The 15,325-nt window shown below is 37.7% G+C and overlaps 1 protein-coding gene across 5 annotated transcripts in view; it reads left to right on the top strand.

Moving 5' to 3' along the window:
- Positions 1-15,325, top strand: part of SORBS2 (sorbin and SH3 domain containing 2) — a 377,296-nt gene that overhangs the window by 339,580 nt on the left and 22,391 nt on the right. For all 5 annotated transcript variants that reach the window (XM_030816403.1, XM_004088576.3, XM_030816402.1 and 2 more), the window contains 5 exons: positions 2,338-2,426; positions 3,860-3,906; positions 7,344-7,458; positions 7,544-7,672; positions 10,722-10,922. In XM_030816403.1, coding sequence (XP_030672263.1) covers positions 2,338-2,426; positions 3,860-3,906; positions 7,344-7,458; positions 7,544-7,672; positions 10,722-10,922 — 581 coding nt within the window. The remainder of the gene's footprint in view (positions 1-2,337; positions 2,427-3,859; positions 3,907-7,343; positions 7,459-7,543; positions 7,673-10,721; positions 10,923-15,325) is intronic.

Raw genomic sequence — 15,325 nt, 5'->3', positions numbered from 1 at the left:
CATTCTATATAGAAGATACTATATCAAAACATTCAAGAAGCAAAACTGAAATATGCGATTAGTAATTGATGGACACAAAGAAATTAGGGTTTGTTTAATACTTTTCTCCATTTCAAGGACACGATTGTGATAAAATTTTTGTGAATGTATCTTTAAGCTGTATATATAAAAGTCCCGTTTCCACCATTTAGTGTATTCATTTTCTCTTTTCCATTACTTAATTCATTCACTTTCTCTTTCTGCTAAAACAGTCCTGTATTGAAATTTGAATTACACTATTCAGGCTACAAGTGACTCTAAACTCTATTTTCATAGACAACTTTGAAGTGGCAACACAAGAATAAATAGCAATTGAAAGGCAGTGGACTATTTTTGAGATTTATATAACTTATAGCCCAGGGTGTTTTAATATTTGTGACCAATTCTTTTCATTAATTCTTAGAGCTCGTCTGTTCACTGCGTAAATTTTAAGAGGCTGGAATGAACATTCCGAGCTGAAAATTGGTCAACAGAGAAACGTCTATGCACCAGACACTACAGAGCGCTTTACATACATTATCTAATTAAAACCGGCATAGGCCTATGAAATGGGTGTTATTTTAAGAGCCATTTTCAAATTTGGAGTTGGGCCCAGAGAGGAAAGGAAATTTGTCCAAGGTCACGCAGAGAGTATATAACAGAAAAGGGATTCAAATCCCTAATAATTCAGAATTTATAGTATAAAATATAATCTCAGACAAAAAAAGACATAATTCACGGTTCGTGTTAGTGTCAAATATGGCTCGATTGTTAATTAACTTGCACAAATCTACTTAGTATTTATGTTTGCTTTCACTTGTACTATACTATACACTTACATTTATCTTTGCCTACCCTTAGACTGAAGCAACATGCTTCAAAATAATAAATCAGAATTTAAAAAATCAATTTCTACAATTGAAAATTTTCACTAATTGAAATGTGTCAGAATCCAATTTTTTAATAAATTAGCTACCTTCTCCAGGTTTTTAATATCCTAATATAACCATCTCTCAATTTTATGTGCAGATAAGAGTACATTTTTGAAACATAACTTGAAAGGGCTTTGAAATCCATTTAAAAGTATTTTGTTTTTTAATAAAATATTTACTTTCCAATTGTGTTTCACCCAAGTGAAAAATAGCTTATATTCCATGGGTTAGAAAAAGTAATTTAAAATTTATGATCATTATGAGGCCCTATGATAATAAAAGTATATTAACTTAGAATTTACATCATCAAAGTAGTCAAAATCCTAAAACAATGTTTTCTTATTATGAATCAGCACTTTAAATTCCTTCATAGATGGATAAAATAAATTTTATTTTTAATGCTTCTTGTTAGTCTGGATAACTAGATTTTTTAAAGGGATAAAGGAAAGAACTGACAAATATTGACCCAGTTATACTGATAAAATTCTATAACATAGACTACTGGAATACTTTTAATGTCTAGTTACATCTCCATATGTAAGTCATGTAAGTGCAAAAGGTATAAGATACTATTAAGAACTACGTGCAATCAAAATTTTGTAATGTGATTATGCTTTGCTTTAAGATGAACAAAAATAATTCAATATTTCATAAGCAATTTGGCAACTGACATGATGCTTTCTGTTTATCCCTTTTTTGCTTGGAGTAAGAAGAAACAATACTTCTTTGTTTCTTTGCTTTCTGATAAGGTGTTTGTCATCTGGGCACAAAGGAAGGCCGTAGATAAATAGTATGGCATCTTAAGATTCAATAAGTATTTAAAAACAGAGAAAGAGCGAAGAGGGGAGAGTAAGGCAGAAGGAGAATGTTCATCACCACACTCCTGTCATCCTCATACGTTTTTTGGTTTTATCTCTTTCTTTTTCATTACTACAGTCTTAAATTACTCCACAAAATGTTTCTTTTTCTACAAATTGTTGCTATTTTCAAATTCTCCATCCTCTATAAATCTTATAATAGTAATTATAAATTAGAAGCAAAGGCATAGAAACAGAAAGCTTTGGAAAAAATTTATATGAAAAATCCCTCTAACTATAAATTGTCTTACTGGGTGTGGCAATATAATTAATCAGCAATGTAGCAATTATATTTATATAGACAATTATAATAATTCTGCAACCTCAGATATTTTTCCTTTTGAAATGCTCTTGTTTTGTGTCTTATTTCACAATTTTATAATGACCTATGAGTTTTATGCCCATGTGTTTGATAACGGTGTCTCTCCAAATTTGGGGAAAAAAGTAGTTGCCACCAGGGAAAATGGCGGAACAAGTTGGCTTGTAATTAAGTGGATACTCACCATGACCTGCCCTGTTCTTTCCAATAGACCGTGAGTCCCCTAGAAGTTACTCATCCACTTTGATTGACATCGGGAGAAGTGCACCAAGGGAAAGAAGAGGAACTCCAGAAAAAGAGGTAGTTACTTTAATAGCATTGGAGTCTTTTACAGCAACACACTTGATAGAGCACTTGCCAGCCAAAAATTATCCCAAACCAGTAAAGAACTCAGACAGAAAACGTGAAAATACTGAGAAACTAGAAACGATTTTCCTTGGGGCCCGAGCATAGCAACTCTGACCCTAGAAGCAGTCCACATCCTGACCCTAGCTGTGGGTCTTCCCTAATGGTGGTCCAGTTTTGGCCATGAGGCCTCTCCGAGTCTTGACCTGATGCCCACGAACTTAACCATTATGACCTAAAAGTGTCCTGAGTTAGGGCACCTCGTGGAGGGAAGAGGTTTCCTCTGTACAATTGCTTGGCCCGCTGGTCTAGGAGAAAGCCTGATGTCAACTGTGTTGTAAATCAATACAGAGCCTACAGAAATAATTTTTGCTGGCTTCCTTTTATTGGAGAGGATCCCTAAAAAGAGCTTTTAACCAGCCCAGTTCTCGGGACACTGCCCCTGGGAACCACCCACCAACTGAACTCTGTCCAGGGCCCTGAGCCAGGGCTAGAGCTCTTGCTCAAACTGCCTTGGAGCCATGAGGGCTGGATGGAAACTAAAAGCTGGACTTGGACTGGCAGCCGCTCCAGAGGATCTTACAGGCGTCTGATGTAGTCCAGAGCCTGTGGGATCCCCAAAGAAGTTAGAAATGGTCCAGGATTCCTAAAGTTCACCAGAGTTGTGAGGAAAAAGAATGGACTGGAGGGACTGTTGGTTGGTGGGGAAGGAAGAGCTGGCCTAGCTAGCTATAGGGTACAGGGTACCTCAGGGAGATTTGTGGCCCCCAGAGTTTGAGGATGGGCACGTGTCACATCACATCACAACTAAAAGACGAGTGGCTGGTGGACAGAGTGTTGAAGGATTCCTGAACCCTCCAGGGAATGCAAGATGATCACACCTATACTTTTGCCCACTAACCAGCCTCCCAGTGATAATTCAGCTAACATTTTTTGCTAATATGTTAATAAGTGTCTAATGAAGGGAATGATTACTTCTTTTATGACATCTGGTCCTTCTATTATGATTCAGAAGGAGCTGTGTCAATCTCCATAGAACATAGAGCCATTGACCCTCCACATTTATCCTAGGAAAAGCCTTTGTAACAGCCAAAATGATGCCTAGGACGCAATCCTCTGCAGGCATTTTATTCTCTCATTATAACATTAATCTACCTTAGTTCCTAAGATAAAATATGACGGTGAATAAGCCTTCTATTATATTCCTGTTATAGCTTAAATATCTAAATGAAGAATGAATGGACTTATTTATAAACTGCATACAGGATTGACATTACGTATGTTTGATCATTCCCTGAGGTTTCCTTTTTCTTTAAGGCACATTAAACTACTTTCTTACAGAAAATTCAAATTTTAAATTAGTGCTAATTGTTTATCTTCCTTTTCAGAAATTGCCTGCAAAAGCTGTTTATGATTTTAAGGCTCAGACATCTAAGTAAGTAAGATAAATATTCATCATATGATTTAAGGTGGTTTTAAATGTTAGTAATGCTTTAAGAGATAAGCATTCCAATGGGATGTGTTACAAATGAGGTCTAATTCCCAATGCAGCAATCTACTCTAATTAAATGGTTCCTTCAGAATTACCTAGGATGGGGTAATTTTATTTTTATTTTAAGTTAAGTTGAGAAATACTGAGTTTTAAATTACATTAAACATGTTAGGTAGAACACAATGAGTTCTAAAGGATAGGAAAAACAAAAAGAATTTACGAATATTCGTTTTTAGAATTTTTGTGTCAATAATGAATTAATAAAGTATTGGGGGCCAGGCACAGTGGCTCATGCCTGTAATCCCAGCACTTTGGGAGGCCAAGGGGGGCAGATGGCTTGAGCCCAGGAGTTCAAAACCAGCCCGGGCAACATGGCAAAACCACGTCTCTACAAAAAGTACAAAAATTAGCCAGGCGTGGGGGCATGCACCTGTATAGTCCCAGCTCCTCAGGAGGCTGAGGCGAAAGGATTGCTTCAGCCCGGAAGGTAGACGCTGCTGTAAGCTGAGGTTGCACCACTGCACTCTAGCCTAGGCAACAGAGCAGGACCCTGTCTCAAAAAAAGAATGAATAAGTAAATAAATAAAGTATTGGGGAGTAATTAACACTAGCTGGGGGCATTTGATAACATTTATTTATCCAAACATTCCAAGCATAGTTTGTGGGGTTGATGACTAGTACAAAGATTCCTGTATCGAAGTCTCCATCCTCAGCCTGCAAAGCTCAGAGATTCTGAGCACAGTTTTCTCCTTTGGTCTTTTGGTGTCGGTGTTCTCACCGTCCCGAATTGCAGTATTTCTTTTGCCTTTCTTCTTTGCTCAGCAGATAGGCATGTGGTTGTGGAAGCATATAAGTAGACTTAAATAAGAGGGAGTTGCCCAGATTTTTTGTGGCCTATGTGCACAGACCTTTAAGAAACTTTGGTCTCCAGTAGAATTCAAGACAGATATTGAATTCATTGTAAGTTATCATTAAATTATTATATGTTGTTTACCCTGAATATATATATATATAAAATAACCAAAATAATTTACTCATAAAAATGCATGTAATATGAATTAATAGCTCTAGAAACTGTCTCTGGCAGAAGACATACAAAAATAAATCACTCAGAATTTGGTAATGCTGCTGAGATAGGAAATGAACTAGATAAGAAAAATCCTATTTAGAAATTAAGATGTCGAACATGGCTTAAACCTGGCCTGAAGAAAAGCTTAAATCTTTTTTTCAGATTAGAGAAATAAGATGCTTTGTTTCTACTGCACTCCGGTCCTAACTACTGTTCTTTGGATATGGTGTGACAATTTGTACAGTGCGTGTCAGTTTTATAAAATAATGTTATGGAGTACACGTTTCATTTCTTCTTTGTAACAATCAATCCATAGTTTTCTTAAATATATAAAACCCTGAGGAATGGCAGGCGATGTGAAGTAGGAAGGGTGTCCACCCAAGGCTCACAAGGCCTTCTAAGAAGTCTTAATTTTAAAAAGCAGCTGGGCACGGTGGCTCACGCCTGTAATCCCAGCACTTTGGGAGGCCGAGGCAGATAGATCACTTGAGGTCAGAAGTTCGCGACCAGCCTGGCCAACATGGCGAAACCCCATCTCTACTGAAAATACAAAAATTAGCCGGGTGTGATGGTGTGTGCCTGTAATCCCAGCTACTCAGGAGGCTGAGGGGGGAGAATCACTTGAACCCGGGAGGCGAAGGTTGCAGTGAGCCGAGATCACACCACTGCACTCCAGCCTGGGTGACAGAGCAAGACTCCGTCTCAAAAATAAATAAATAAAAATAAAAGTGAGGGGAAAAAGGCAAATGGGACTTTAAAATTCTAGGTCTGAGATGAGAGGGACACAGTTTTGAAAACTTAAGAGTAAGACTTTCCTGTGTCTTAAGGACTTCAAAATTTTAGACGCAACCCGTACAAATACAAAAGAGTCTTTTTCATAGCTTTGAAAAATTGGTTGCCTCTGATTCATAAGTTCATATATATTTTTAAAAGCTAGTCTGATTTCCAGAAACAAAACATACCTGATACAAATAAAACTGTTGTGTTGTGAACATTAAATATCTTGCTTTGCCTTGTTTTCTGTTTTTTACATTAGGCATTTGCACAAAAGAAGGAAGCACTGTATTTGAATGTAAAGCTCCGTGAATCTTCTTTGTTTTTAGGGTTACTGAAAATTTAACACATTTTCAATTGTGAAGATTTTAGCACTTCTAAATGTGTGATCATTCTTTTAATATACCACCATTTTTTCGATTAATTCTTTTAATCAATGAGAAGTGTTCTCCATCAGGTATAAATCTCTCCATCAAACGGCCTATACTAATAAATGATCCAACTGAAAATTCTGAACCGAAATTTTTAAAAAAAGATTTAAAAAATGAAAACTTTGAACAAAACAATGCAGACGATTCCAGAGTGGGAATGCAGATGTATTGCAAAATGAGGCTGTTGGGAGAAGATACAAATTAATCGCCCTCCATCCAAGAATAATTGTGGAGGCAAAATAATGAACCAACCTAATCACCTGGGTGATTAAGCCAGGAAAAATGGATGTACTGAAGGCGATAAGTTTAAGTATGAATTATTCAAAATGAATAATGTCATTATAACTTAAAATTATAAATACCCAAATCAAATATACCTACAATTTTCTTAGAAACAGCCAAAATTGAAAAATATAGTGTCTTAAAAAATTTTTATTTTTTATAAATAAAAGAAGACAAGCATTGGCATATATCTTTGCACTTAAAACACGTTCGTTGTGCCCCATTGAAAATTAAAAGTATAAGATCTTTTCTGTTACACAAAATAAATTCCTTATCAAGATATTCTATTAAAATACCTGTCAACCAACTTCTAAGATCCACAAATAAAATTTGTTCTGGTGTTGGCACTTCTATTCTAAAGCTACATGATATTTGTTTTCCTTCATGTAAGCTTCAGTACATCAAAAGGGGCTGGGGGCTAGTAACTAACTAGCCAACTAGCTTCAGGACAAAAAAAAAAATCAGTGCAGAACTATTCCATCATTTTTCCAAGCTTCAAAACACCTCTTCTCTGAACTAATGATAAAGTAGCAAGAGTCTGTCCCCTCCTTTAAACTTCATATTAATCTGTCTGTGATTTATATCCAATGGAATGTTTATACTTACTGGGTTTGAAATCATTTCTAAAGTTATAATGTTTTAAGTGCATTCTAAGAATTTGCAAGAATCATTCTTATCTAATCGGACTCAACTCAATATCAATTGGATTTTTTAATATTGTAAGTAAGTATATTTGCCAAACAAATGCAGATCTAGCGAGGGTGTTGATCTTGAGAATTATTGCTGTACGTCACGAAAAGACCATGTCACCGTGTCTCTTCCAGGGAGTTGTCATTTAAGAAAGGAGATACTGTCTACATCCTCAGGAAAATTGATCAAAATTGGTATGAGGGAGAACACCATGGGAGAGTAGGCATCTTCCCGATCTCATACGTAGAGGTGGGTCCTCTCCCTTTCTCTCTTGGATGGCGGTGGTTTCAAAGGTCACCACAGATTTGAGAATAAATGACTATTCCCTTCATAGAAACTCACACCTCCGGAGAAAGCACAGCCTGCGAGGCCACCTCCGCCAGCCCAGCCTGGAGAAATCGGAGAAGCTATAGCCAAATACAACTTCAACGCAGACACAAACGTGGAGCTGTCGCTGAGAAAGGTAGCCCAGCTGGGGTTTTTTGTTTATTTGTTTTTTGTTTCTTTGTTTGTTTTTTTGTCAGTGGGTTTGAAAAGGCTGTATATTTTCAAAACTAAAATAGGTTATCTTTTTCTTTAGACATTTTTATGTTTGCCCTATTTTCTACAAAAGACTCCTTAAGGCAGCCCAGAGTCACGGTTCCCGGCTGGTCCCTGTGTCCTTTTAGAGGAGTTCCCTGTGGGATACCAGGCATCTCCCTCTGTGGCTTAGTCTGGGAAGCAGGGCATGGGGCTGAAAATCAAGGACTTATACATTCGGGAGCACAAAAGGAAAAAGCAGTTTGATACACTTCAAAATGTTGTTGTTTTGCTGCCTTATTTTTCAATCTTTTAAAAACAAGATATTCCAATCCTTATCTTCCTCTATCTTGGAATCTAGGAATGGTCCTAGGTGAAGAAGATCCTTCCTCTTGAGGGGAGCTGCTTTAAGAGCGGTCTGTGCAGTGCTTCCCTGGATCATCCTTCCTTGGGCCTCATAATTGACCCAAATTTCTCTAGCAGCCCATCCAATCCTAGCATCTCTTCTTAATAATATCAAAAGACTCAAGGCCAGGCATGGTGGCTCACGCCTGTAATACCAGCACTTTGGGAGGCCAAGGCAGATGGATCACGAGGTCAGGAATTCGAGACCAGCCTGGCCAACATGGTGAAACCACGTCTCTACTAAAAATACAAAAATTAGCTGGGCATGGTGGCGCACAACTGTAGTCCCAGCTACTTGGGAGGCTGAGGCAAAGAATTGCTTGAACCCGGGAGGCAGAAGTTGTGGTGAGCCAAGGTCGTGCCACTGCAGTCCAGCCTGGGCAACAGAGCGAGACTCTGTCTCAAAAAAAAAAAAAAACTGTTTTAACCTGCTACTTTACATAATTGAGAATGATAAATGAACTATTTTTATTGCTTTCTAAACATGACATATATTTGTTTGAGGTAACTGCCTCTGCACACAACACAGGCGAGATAGTAATATTTAGAGTGGCCCTAGGACCTCCCACACCTGCTAGTGAAATCCTTAGCCAGGTGTGATGAAGGGTAATACCACAGCCCTGGTTTGTTCTGGTCCTGGCAGAACCTTGTCTCATTCTCTCCTGTCAGTCTTAATTCTGCATCATCAGCCGATTCCTTCTTTCCTACCCTCTGGGCTGCCCCACCCAGCATGAGAACCACAGAGCATTACATGAACTCCGTCTCCTGTTCCATGCTCTGCAGAAAGGCTTCACCAATGCCTCTTACAGCTCACACAGGAGCCTAGCAACTGCCTGTTCTTGGTATACTAGAAAATCTGTGCAATTTTCACATTTGGGGAGACTTTTTTTTTTTTTTTTTGAGATGGAGTCTCACTCTGTCACCCAGGCTGGAGTGCAATGTGTGGTCTCAGCTCACTGCAACCTCCACCTCCCGGGTTCAAGCAATTCTCCCACCTCAGCCTCCCGAGTAGCTGGGACTATAGGCTCCCACCACCGCACCCAGCTAATTTTTGTATTTTTAGTAGAGACGGGGTTTCACTATGTTTACCAGGCTGCTCTCGAACTCCTGACCTCGTGATCCGCCCACCTCAGCCTCCCAAAGTGCTGGGATTACATGCCTGAGCCACCGCGCCCGGCCTGAGACTGACTTTTCTTGAGTATGTTCTGCTCAGTGGTGGTGAAGCACACAAAATCAACCATCCAGCGTTTCGACACAAAGAGAACTTTCAAGTGCTATTCAAGGTCGAAGTTCTTCTTGAGTAGCACCTGAAGAAGGGTACCCTGTTGGGCTGAGATTAATGACTGTTTCAGCTCCACCACACCATCAGGTGCTGCTGCCCAAGCTTCTGTATCACCTGCTGAATGCAGCTGCAGTTTTTGCCCGGTAGCATCAACTTGCCTGCCTACTTCTAGGCTACGTGTAGTTTTGAGTTAAAGTTTAAACTGAGTTCTGTGGCACTGGCTCAGTCACTGCAGGTGGAAGGCGTAGTGATTCTAGAAAGTTCTATTCTTGTGAAAGCCAAGGGTTCTATTCAAATATTTAATGACAAGTATGGAATGGTCACCAACTACTCAGATGAATGGTGGGTTTACATTGTCAGGGTGAAGACCAAGGGAATGCCAGTCTTGTCACCACTATTTATATTCTAGGGTGCTGTCTTTCCCCCTCCCCCATCCCTTTAGTTCACTCTGTCACTACTTAGCGCATGTAGATTAAAGAAGAAAATGGGCCAGGCACAGTGACTCATGCCTGCAATCCCAGCCCTTTGGGAGGCCGAGGCGGTGAGATCATTTGAGGTCAGGAGTTCGAGATCAGCCTGACCAACATGGTGAAACCCCTATCTCTACTAAAACACAAAAACATTAGCTGAGCCTGGTGGCGGGCACCTGTAATCCCAGCTACTCGGGAGGCTGAGGCAAGAGAATCGCTTGAACCCAGGAGGTGGAGGTTGCAGTGAGCCATGATCACACCACTGCACTCCAGCCTGGGTGACAGAGTGAGATTCCCTCTCAAAAAAAAAAAAAAAAAAAAAAAAAAGAAATAAAAAAAGAAAACGGTGTGCCGTTCGGTGTTCTCCCTTCCAGAGGTGTTCTCTGTAATCCGTTTCAGACACACTCTCACAGCGAGCTGTTGTGCACTTTCTGAAGCTCTTCCTGCAGAAGGCCAATGCACTGAGCCTGCCAGAGATAAAATAACCCTAGTGTCATTGAGACATTACCTTTTACACTATTCTGCTTTTTGAAATAACTTAGACAAATAATTTCACACAATACCAGCATGAACAAGTATAAACCCATTCACATTAACCAGGCATCCTTAGGGAAGATTCTAATGTCCTGAATGGACAATTTAATTACATATATGTTGATCATGTGTATTTTTCTAGTAAGCACTAGTACCTGACTTGCCCTCCCCTGATTAAACAAAAACTGAAGGTATAAAACCTTCCCAAATGGAAACCTATTGTTTCATAGAAAACATTGACAATTATATTTTCATGTTATTCTATCTCTACTTCTAATGCATTTTTCTCATATTCGTAACAGGGAGATAGAGTTATTCTTCTTAAAAGAGTTGATCAAAACTGGTATGAAGGTAAAATCCCAGGAACCAACAGACAAGGCATCTTCCCTGTTTCCTATGTGGAGGTCGTCAAGAAGAACACAAAAGGTGCTGAGGACTACCCTGACCCTCCAATACCCCACAGCTATTCTAGTGATAGGATTCACAGCTTGAGCTCAAATAAGGTAAGAACATACTCTATCATGTTAATGTAATCTTGGGAGCTCCAAGTAAGATAATCGGTATGTGATTTTAGGATATTAGATTAGAATATCACATCTATTGCAGAGAAAGAGATTTACATATTATGTTTCTACATGTGTGAGTGCCGCATCAGTAAATATAATTCAGTGTTTCTCAAATAGGTGCTGGCATAAAGATTTAATGATTAATTTTGCTCATTTCATTTTCAAGTTAAAATATCGAAAGAGAAAACGAGAGTATCATGAAGTCTCGTATGATATATATCTGTACTCCTGTGTACATAAATGTTTTCTGAAATACTTTTTTTCCAAAGCTTCATTTTTATATATGTAAATTTTATGGATATAATATAATCTTTATATATAAATAAATATAATTATATATTCATACATGTATATACAATTGTGATTTATAATTTGAAATATAAATATACACAACACAAAATACTATGTATATCTCAAAATAGTATATCACGAGAACACCTGGTTATTAGGTTGACAAATCTATACAAGTTTTTTATATGGAAAATGAGCTAGAGCAAAGATTTTTAATTAGAGTCTATAAGTCAATTTGTTTATTAGTTTAAATGAAGATGTTGTAGGTTATTGTAAGTCCTCAAGTTTGTTTTATCAGTTTTAGGACAGTTACATGCCAGTTCTACTGTTTCACTTGAGCGGGCTAAAGATGATTGTCTTTCTCAATATGTAATTTAAAAGAGACTTTGCTTCTTTAATTGGTGAATATAAAAAGGCTATTTGACTGTCTGTACTCACAATGTGAAATTTTTTCTTGTTTTTCTGCTGAATTATATTCTTTTTATGAATGGCATGTAAGGATCTTTTTTCTCGGTAACTTCTAGGAATAAAACTTTAAATTGCCAATTACTTCCAAAATGTTTTAAGTACTTCCCAACATTCAAAAAAATGTGTTACGTTGCCTAATTTATTAATTATTTTAATTGAGATCAAGGCTAGGACATGAAAAACTAAACCATCTAGAGCTGGTAAAATAAAATCAACATATCAGATGTTACTAAAGTGTGAAGTCACTTCACGTTCCGATGAAAAACTATTTCAAGATAGCATCCCAGTGACCTAAACTACTTCTTGAAAATGAGCCTGAGAAGGATTTTATATGAGGAAATGATCTAAGAATCTGCTCTCTTAAGAGAGGCATTTTCTCTTAGAAGGGCGGAGTCTGGGCGTTTTATTTATTGTGATCCTCTTTGAAGACTGAGTTTCAGTTGCAGATAATTACCCTCAACCCTGTATTCATGGATATATGGAACAGTTTGGTACTATCCAATTTTGTTTGCTTGATTGATTATAAAGTTTTCCAGAATCTTCTTAAGTATATTTACTTCATTACCAGAGCTTAGCATTTACAGATCAGCATCCTTCCTTCAGTATTTTCTACTGATAAAGAGAAAAGATAAGAATCTTCATGCACGTATTTGTCTTATCCACCACTCAGTCATCCTTAAAGAACGATCACGAAATTTCAAAGCACCTGTACCTTCAAATAAAATGTTAGAAGAAGGAAAAGCATGTATCTACAAAAGCTCATTAAACATCTAACAAATTCTTCCATATGTCCTAATTAACAATGGCAAGATAGTATTTTTGATCCCAATGTTTTCATCTTTGAATTTAACTGCAATTGAACATATTTTCAAGTTTTTAAAATAATACCAGATTTTAAACAGAGGCATGTACAAATTTCACTAATAACTAGTTTTTTATTGCTCACTGCTGGGGAAAAAAATATGTCCAGAAGCTTATGTCCATAATTTGAAAGAAATACTTAATGGTTTTATCCCAACTGGTAATCCATGCTGTGATGTCACAGGCTTAATGAAGAAAACTTCCCAGGAGTGACAATTATTTTTAGAAAGATAAATATAATGTATTTCTAAATGATGACATCCAAAATATACTAAATGCTACAGAACCTATTTTCTAACTGATATTTACAAACAGAGAACTCATTAATAATTTATGAATCACTCTGGTGACACATTTAAATCACATTTCTTGACATACTGTCTTTGTCTTAGGGGAGACTAAAATGTAAGTTGATTTTATTTCTGATATTTCTGCTTTTAGTGCATTAGAATCCAATTCTAATGCTTTTGGAAAACAAAATAATTGTATGGCTTTTGTATTATAGGTATAGTTTTGTGATATAGTTATACCAGGATGCTTAATTTGGCTTTTGGTACAAGCAAGTCCATCATAAAGCTAAGTAGTTTAACCTGCTAACATGTATTTTAACCTGCTAACATGTATTTTAACCTGCTAACATGTAGTTTAACCTGCTAACATGTAGTTTAACCTGCTAACATGTAGTTTAACCTGCTAACATGTAGTTTAACCTGCTAACATGTAGTTTAACCTGCTAACATGTAGTTTAACCTGCTAACATGTAGTTTAACCTGCTAACATGTAGTTTAACCTGCTAACATGTAGTTTAACCTGCTAACATGTAGTTTAACCTGCTAACATGTAGTTTAACCTGCTAACATGTAGTTTAACCTGCTAACATGTAGTTTAACCTGCTAACATGTATTTTAACCTGCTAACATGTATTTTAACCTGCTAACATGTAGTTTAACCTGCTAACATGTATTTTGGTGACTGTGGTGGTGATGGCACTAGAGTAGTCACAGCATCAGATAGCAATGGTGATGGTGGCAGTAATGACGAGGGAATTTAAGATCCTTCTTTCTCATCTACATAATACTCCTGGCATAACAGAAAGTGGAAACTTGACGGTCTGAAATTATTATATATTTCACAGACTTTCCAAATCTAACTACTGAAAACTTTTGTGTTATGTAACAAAGGGTATAAACTAGAACCCTAGCTAGTAAGGGAACTTCTCTAGACTGTCGAATGAGACTTGACTAGTTTATATCCCATTGAAAACTCAGCATCTACAGGACTTAACAGGAATGGCTGTCTACCCAGGCGCAAACCACACATGCGGTCTCACTGTGTGTCAGCAGCTAAGCAGCCTGGGCGCTGAATCCTGTATTAAGATGCTCACGTGAGTTTTGTTACATTTATGTCATCCCATGATAAGACGACTTTAAAACAAAAAAAAGCTAAATAAATATAATTAATACCCCATTCCTACTATAGGACACAGGAGTCAAAAGTTAAGTAGAAAATGCATCACCCACTCGCACACACTAAGGCCCCAGGAGCAAACGGGCTGGCTCCCTGTGTAAAGGGCTATCCTAAACAATCAGCTGGAAAATGTATCTCCGGAATCTTTTTGGAGATTTCTTTCTTTCCAAATCAAAGGCATCTACCTGGAGAGACCCAAAGTGAAAGGTCCCTTCTCAAGGCTTCTATGCACATAGCAGGTAGCGTTTTCTCTAGTCCAGCAAGGATATATAAATGTATTCCAATGTTAGTAAATGGCACTTCTAGAACTACATTTTTTTTAATTTCTAATTTTTATGGGTACATATGGGGTGTATATATTTATGAGAACTACTTTTAATACCTTTGCATAAAATTTCAAACTTACTGTTTCGTTTACTATATCCAAAGTACATCAGTAATACTACAAACCTAGAAGCATATTTTGACTTCAGAAAATTAAGCTTCATAACTCACTCATACCTCCTCTGATTTACATAAATGTCAAGCTTTGAAAGAGAACGGAAGCTTAAGCAGGAGTTCTCTCTCCCATTAGCATCAAATGAGCTCTTTCTATGTACACATTTACTTTGGATTTTTTAAAACTTTGAAGCTGTAGTTAGGTAAGCTCAGCTTCATTCTGATCATGGGTTCTATCTTTGAGATAGTTTTCAGAACTTATTCACTTAGAAATTTGTTAACATATAATGATCTAAAGTACTTTATTCATATGTTGTAATCACCTTGCAAACATAAGTGAGAAAATTGTCAAAGTTTAAAAGATTGGGCTATCCTGCAGGAAAAGAGAACACTACACACATTCAGGAAATAAAACGACTTCACTACTGGTTTTCATTCTACATTAACGTTTCTCTGGAGTCATTTATACTTTACTAAGTCAGTATCTGGAAACCTGTAATATCTTTTCAACATAGTTTAAAGTAAGTAAGCATTAAATCTCTTAAGGGCCAGGCGCAGTGGCTCACACCTGTAACCCCAGCACTTTGGGAGGCTGAGGCGGGTGAGTCACGAGGTCAGGAGTTCGAGACCAGCCTGGCCAACATGGTGAAACCCGTCTCTACTAAAAATACAAAAATTAGCCGGGCATGGTGACGTGCATGTGTAGTCTCAGCTACTCGGGAGGATGAGGCAGGAAAATCGCTTGAACCTGGGAGGCGGAGGTTGCAGTGAGCTGAGATCACGCCACTGCACTCCAGCCTGGGTGCCACAGCGAG

This window comes from Nomascus leucogenys, chromosome 7b, assembly GCF_006542625.1.
Source record: "Nomascus leucogenys isolate Asia chromosome 7b, Asia_NLE_v1, whole genome shotgun sequence".
NCBI classification, from domain to species: Eukaryota; Metazoa; Chordata; class Mammalia; order Primates; family Hylobatidae; genus Nomascus; species Nomascus leucogenys.
Note: the sequence above shows the minus strand (reverse complement) of the source record. Positions and strands in the feature narration are given on the sequence as shown.